The 7099-nt window shown below is 42.2% G+C and overlaps 1 protein-coding gene across 1 annotated transcript; it reads right to left on the bottom strand.

Moving 5' to 3' along the window:
- Positions 1–2652: 2652 nt before the first annotated feature.
- On the bottom strand, positions 2653–7010 carry LOC103779661 (sterile alpha motif domain-containing protein 9-like; the record flags this gene model as incomplete). Its single annotated transcript, XM_008947305.1, has 1 exon — positions 2653–7010. A coding segment is annotated over one exon (4358 nt), but the record flags the coding sequence as incomplete, so codon positions are not given.
- Positions 7011–7099: the final 89 nt, after the last annotated feature.

The following is a 7099-nucleotide window of genomic DNA, read 5'->3' as shown; positions in this document are numbered from 1 at the left end:
TGCAAATAATAGTAACAGTAACTAGCTTAATTTTATAGCATTCAGAAAGAAGATTCCAAGAAAATACGGAGCTAACATCGTTTGCATCCATTAGGAACTTTGTGAACTGTATGCTTCAGGAATGGATCATTAAACAAATACATCTGTAACGTGTCCACTTTGTAACAGATTCTGATTAAATGGAAGTGAACCACTGTTTCTGTGTGTTTTATTTCTCCTCGAGGAGCTATTTGAAATATCACCGGGCATGATAGCTGTTAAAAACCGTAAGTATGAAATCCACCTTCACTCATGTTGCAGTTTGAGTAACATTGTGCTAGCTCTCTGATTGTCTCTAAGCTGCAAAAACTCATTCATGTGAGCTTTGTCCTAGAATGTTTTATACCTGAAGAGAAGCAAATGATTACTGGCTTCTTTTCTTAGCCTGTAGCTTCCATTTGTTGCTGATCTGCTCTCATTCTGCTGAGCTCACTACAAAAATTTAGCTATTTAAATTGGAAGAGTGAAGGGGAGTATGGTGAAGTAGTATCTAACAGCGTTTTTATAAAACTTGGTAGGGCATCCTGTTCAGTGGTCTGTTCTAAACCCTTTTAGATCAAAATACTGGAGCAGTGAGGTGGCTTTGGAGATGTCCTTGCAACTCCCATCTACAGGATGAGACAGGATTACTCTGCTAGGCCAGTTGGTCTCACTTAGCTACCAGTGTTTACTTACAGGTTCATTTCAAGGAGTTGGTAAAAAGAAGACAAATCCATTATTGTAATGCTACACTACCTGGAACAATTTGACATTTTGAATTGGATCTGTGTATTGAGGAGCTTAACATAAAGTAGAGGATTCTTCAGGGTAGTCGGAGGGGGCATTTGAAAGCTGAGAGAACTCTTTGTCATAGAGTCCTGTATGTTGGAAGAGACCTTTAAAATTATGTCCAACCATAACTCTGACTACCAGGGCCACTGCTAAACTATGTCCTTAAGCACCACATCTATACAACTTTTAAAACATGTCCAGGGATGGTGATTGAATTGCTTCGCTGGGCAGCCCATTCCTAAAAGCTGGCTAAAGCAAGGGGTTTGTGTGTTTCCTGGCCAGTTAAAGTACTCCCAAGTCAGAATCTTGGAGAATTTGAATATGACTGGGTAAAGAGAAGAGTGGGGCTGTACTTTCTGCCTCCTGAGCCTCAGAACCTTGTTTTGCAACATGAGACCCAAGTGCTACTCTTGGTTTATGCTTTTTCTCTAAATCTGTTTTCTGCAGGGCACAAGGGGAGGATTGTGTTTGATACCCTGATGAGGTAAAGAGTTTGGATCTATGCCTTTAGCTTCTAAGAGGTAGAAATGGCTATCTGAAAAGAAAGACCCCTACTTGGTGTACTTTGCTGTTGTCTGTCAGAGATGAGTGGTTTAAGTCACTTAACTCACTTGTCACAGAATCCTGATTTAGCTCCGATGACTCTGCCAGCTTGTTGCACAGGGGAGATTTAGGTCACTTAAAGAATCAGAGTCAAAGATATTAGCAAAAGCAATTTTTAATACAATTTTGTAAAAGCACAATTTTGTAACAGAGTTCAATGGCAAGGTTCAATCAATCACTTACTATGTGGAAGAAACCTACAAAGGGAAATAGTCAGAATTGTGCTAGAGTCATTTTGCACAGAGATTGGGGATGAAAGGGGTAAGGGTGTCTGTGCTGCCGAGTCGTGAGATTCGGACACGACCCTCTTGCATCTGTAGTCAGGGCAAGAACACAGTATTGGCTGGTGCTGACATTGCAGCATGGCCCAGGCAGGTTGCACTGCCCCCATCTCGCCGTTCAAGGCAGGGGAAGGAGACTGCAGTCACATGCTTTGTTTCTGCTTCCTGAGGCTTGGACTAGAGAGAATAATCCCTGGTTCCACTGTTCCAAATTCATAGTGACTTGCGATTCCTTTTACAGTTGCCACAGTGCCCAGATCTTGACTGAAGTTAGAAAAGCAAATCATACCTTGCTACTGTTAGAACTACATCTTCAGGTAGGGTCATTAAGCTCATGTAGAATAGTCATTCTTCCTAAAGATGGTTTAATAGTTTAAAACTTAAGCTATGTGACAGACTTCATGGAAATTTCAGCGACCATATAGTGAAACTGCAAGAGTAACAGGTGGCTTTGTTGTGAAAAGCTTTATGCCACACAAAGGCTTTGTGCTGACAGCAAACTTCTTTGCATTTTCCAAATCAGCAAATCAGGGTAGACAAAGAATGTCTTCAAGCATGGATATGTACAACAGACAAATTTATGAACTGTGTGGACATTTCTTGGATAGTGCTGCAAAAAAAACCATTTCATGAAGTGCAGGGATTATTTGGACTCTGCAGTCATAACAGCACTTACAAGTAATCTTTTTTGTCATCGATATCTAACTGCCCACGTCTCTGCACCCCTCCCCAGATACACATACATCTGGTATGGTTTGTAATATTTACACAAGCAATGTAAGAGTGGTGTAAAATTGGAAAATGGTGGTGTTTTTTATCAATCCTGATGTTCCCAAAGTCAACTTAAATCCCTGTATAGTCCTTTTTTTTTTTTTTTTTTTTTTTTTCCCCCTTTAATGTGACAGTGGACAGCTTTAGTGCTGTATCTTAAACTGGCACAGTAGTTGCTGTCAATGTACTAAGCATTTACTCTGCTGACGGGTGAATTATTTTCAAGCTCAATATTGAAAGCAACAAGACCATTAAATGAAAAGCCTAAATAAAAGGTCACATTTTCATTTCCAAGGGGCACTGAATCACGATGGAGCGGCAAGATAGGAAGCTCCTTCATGTGACCACGTATAAACAAATTTCTGTCCTTGGTCCAACCAGAAACTCTTTTGAGAATATTGGGAATCGTGGGAATGTTCCATACGGTTCCATGTAGCCACTTCATTCTCCTCTGATCTAAGGACCCACTCATTAATTTATCAATTCTAGTTTTGTGTACAATCTTACCTAAGCCGTAACCCTTTCCCAGAAAAAAGTGAGTGTAGATTCTTTTTTTTCTGGTAGGCACATCTTTCATCTTCAAGTCATATAAACGTTTCAGGGTCTGAAGAGCTGAGTTCAGAATTTCATCTTTATCTGGATTAGGCTCTTTGTCTAATGCATCATCTGGCCAGTACAACAAGGTGAGCAGAAAATGGGCACTTGCTGGAAATGGCTTTTTTCCTCTAAAGAATCTTGCACTGAGCTCACGAAGAGTTTGCAGTGGAAGAAGTTTGGCTGATCCTGGTGCTAAGCATGCTAATGTGATGTGGCACAAAATGTAATTGATCAGATCGTTGTCCTCCAGCTTGTCCCTTTGTGGGTTTTCTGTATAGAAAGTAAGGATCTTTTCTAGCTTTTCAGCTGACCTACTCTCTTTCTTATCTGTTAAGAATGACAGGATATTGGTGACACTGCCTCCACCACTCTTGTAAATATTCATGCGCTTAATCAGCTGGCTCTCGGGGCCACCAGTGCTGTCTTCCAGAAGTGACGTTGAGATGAAGAATCTGGCAAATACCTCAGACTGTCTTTTCAGCCATTTTCTGGGATTATAAATTTGTTCTTCCTTTTCATCTTTACCATCATCTTCCTCTTCCTTCTCATAGGTTTTATCTGTTTGGAAATAACTTAGGTCTTCTGAAATCCATTCCAGAGCATTGTACAGGTTCTGGCGTAAGCCCTTTAAGTGGGAGTGAAGCCTTCCCCATGTTTTTTCAATGTCTTTAGGAATGTAATCTGTGATCAGGTATTTCACAAGCTCAGAATATTCCCCTTCTGGACTTCTGCGAAACAGGTGGACTGTGGACAAAAACCGAAGAAGGCGACATCCTACTTCTACTTCTCCAAAATAGCCAGCATTGTTCATAATGTCACGTTCTGCTTTTGCAGCCTGTTGTGCAGCCCTGAAGCATTTCATAGCTTTAAGAGCAATCTCTATCTTTGGAATGATGCTTTCAAGAGTGTCTTCCTCAGTCATTTGATCCACAGTGAAACTGAACCACTTCCTGTAGACTTGACCTTCTGTATCTAAAATATAAGAATCATTTGGCAACTGCAGTTTGGCAACCCCTGCCCAGTGTTCTGCATCTTTAAATTTTTCGTTGTTGTAATGCAGTCTGGCAAGCTGCTGGGCAAAAAAAGGATCTTTTCCAAGGAGTTCATAGGCAGCTTTTAAAACAGTGATGGCTTTTTCACAGCCTTCAGCTTTACAGACATGTTCAATGAATGGGGAGAAAAGAGTGTCTGTACTGTCACCCCTGCTTCTTTTATCACGTCGAATAAACAGATCTCTGATGAACTTTATGAATTCGTCTCGTCCAAATCTGTTATCAAAAAGTGTCTTTTCCTGAAGAAGTGTCATTGCAAGTTGACTCTGAGTCTCATTCACTGAAAGCTGTTGCAGAATTTCTTTTGCAACCAGGCAGTGTATTATCTGAACAGATGAAATATAGGTGGTACTTTCCCTTAGCTCAATAAAAATCATTCTTGCTTGTTCACTCAAGTGACTTTTGAAGTCATAAACTCTTGATTTCCGTTCTGTGTATACCCTCAGTCCCAGAAAAGCCTCACAGTGGGACAGCGAAACATACGAATTGGGTACGTAACAATTAAGCAAAGCCACATAGCGCATTAAGTATGTATCGCGAGAAGAACGGTCTATGTCTTGCAGTATGTGCCCTACAAAGTCTCTCACGTATGTTTCGTTGAACTCTTCACACATCAGGACAAATGTAAGTATGAATTCTGGCTTGATATCTTTCTGCTTCAGTTTTTCTAGTTTAGTTTTGAACAGACTTTTCTCCGAGTCTGTCAGCTTGTGAGTGACAGCCACGGTGTCCAGTGGAGAAGCCTTGCAAAGCCTCTCAGGGTCATTGGATCGTCTGCAGCACATGAGGATGAAGTAAGGTCTGGGGGAACTGACTTTCCTAGTTGTTACAGCATCCATTAATTCAGTCCTTAATTCTTCTAAATAGTCTTCATCGTAGTCTTCAATCAAAAGGAGCACTGGAAGACAATGACTGATTTCTTTTTCTTCATAATCTCTAAATGCAAGTGCATGCTCACAAACAGTAGCGGGTGAATATGAGGCTTTGATAATGGCACACCTTAAGTCCTTTCTTCTTTTCCATAGAACTTGCCGTGCTATTGTGCTTCCACCACTTCCAGGATGGTGAAATATCTTCAGTTTAGCCACGGAGTAGTTGAGTCCACTTCCTCGTAAAAGATCATCTAGGAGCTTGCTGGCGTCCTTACATGCCTCACGTTCAATGATTTCCCCGCAGCGTCTTTTATCAGCGAGCCAGAAGTTTTCCCAGATGATTTTTCTCCCTCGGTAAAAATTTTGTTCTATTTCTTGTATTTCTTTTTCGGTCAAAAAATCTAATTTGATATCATCACATTGGTCAACACAAAGGATTTCCAGGGAAAACAGTTTCTCCTCTTCCAGCGAGGGAAGCGTACATAGCCCTCTAGTGGACACTGGCAGGTGTCTGGGTTGGGCTGTAGAAGGCAACATTCTTTGAATGGTGGCATCGACGTGACTCAGTTTCATACCCACGATACTGCACTGTTCTAGCGTCTCAATGCTGCAGGACACCTGAGCTAGATTAGCCCACTTCCCGTAATGTTCTCTGGACTCTGCAATGCAAACGATGTACTCCGTGCCGTTCATCTCGGTATAGAACTCCTGAAAAGTGTCCACGAGTGGCTTCTGCACCGGTGAGAGCAATAGGAAGAGCACAATGAAGGAGCCCTTCGGCAGGATTTCATCGCAGATACGAGTAACTGCTTTCTTAAGGTATTTTTTCTTTGTTCTAATCCATGTGTTTTCATCACAAGGTTTTTCATCCCCACGGAAGTCGCTGCGCCCATTGCAGAATATCCAGCTGGTCTGATCAAAGAGGCACAAATGTTTCTGATAGGGAGGATTGCCAGTCTTACTTTCATTGGAAAAATCCTGTAAAAAATAAGACCTTGTTGCATGGTGTTCCTTGTACTTGCTATACAGCCCTGACACATTAGAATCTTCATCAAAGTCAAAGACGCAGAAGATGTTCAAGTGCATTAAGAAGTTGATATAGTTCAGATTTTCCTTTTCACATCTGTTTGTGACAAGGATGTACCGCAGGGAATCGTCCATGTAGCTTTTGCCATCATTTAGTAGAACTGATAACTTTCTTCCTAAGTTTTGAGGTATGTCTGTATGTACTTCTGCGCTGGAGAGCTCAGCTCTCTCTCTTTGAGCATCCCTGTCTTTCAAGGTGTGAAGGAAAGTAATGAGTTTGCTGCGCTCCACAGGTTCAGACTTGGCTCCTAGTCTCTGGTAGAGGGCTCTATCTTTTGTCACAATCACTTTGTTGTGGTTTTCATTGTACTTTGGCAAAGACACTTCAAAAACTCTGTCCTTTACTAAACTGGATGTTGGTTCAATGTCAACCTCCACCACAAATCTTTGTTCCTGAGAGTCTTTTGAAATTACTTCAACAAAAACAGGTGGGTGAATACATCGCCTCGCAATTTCTTGTAAATTTTCACAAAAACATTTCTCTATGTAATCTAACGCATCGACGTAGTGTTCTCGCTCTTTGACCTTTACGCCAATGATCTGCCCGTGTCTCCAGCCCTTGTCCTCAATGCTGTCCATGACACCAAAATGGATGGTGCCGTTCGTTCGAATGTTCATGCAGGCTGACGCAAACCGTATCACTTCAGAGGCAAATTTTGATTGCAGTTGATTTCTGTTCAGTTCGGCAGCAGTAGCAAAGGATTTGTATTCGTGGCAAGGAGTGATTAAATCACTAACTCCCGACTCTGGAGCAAGAACTCTGTCTTTCACGTATTTAAAATCTGCATCCTGACTTCTAAATGGTCGGCAGTTGCTGAGTTCTACAGCTGCCTCGGTACTCTCAGGCTGGGAGCTGTTACTTTTCCTCTGCCTCTTGCCAGAAGCAGGAGCTGTGGTATCTCTGCTGGCTTCAGCCACCGGACCGCACCCATCTCCACCTGAGGGTTTCTTGGCGGAGGCGTTTCTGGGCTGCGCCGGCTTGGGCCTGGTGGTGGGTGGGGGGCCGGGGGCTGGCTTGGGCCCGGTG

The sequence above is a fragment of the Merops nubicus genome, unplaced genomic scaffold (genome assembly GCF_000691845.1).
Source record: "Merops nubicus isolate BGI_N331 unplaced genomic scaffold, ASM69184v1 scaffold19049, whole genome shotgun sequence".
NCBI lineage: Eukaryota > Metazoa > Chordata > Aves > Coraciiformes > Meropidae > Merops > Merops nubicus.
The sequence above is the reverse complement of the archived record's forward strand: the minus strand, read 5'-3'. Positions and strand labels throughout refer to the sequence as shown.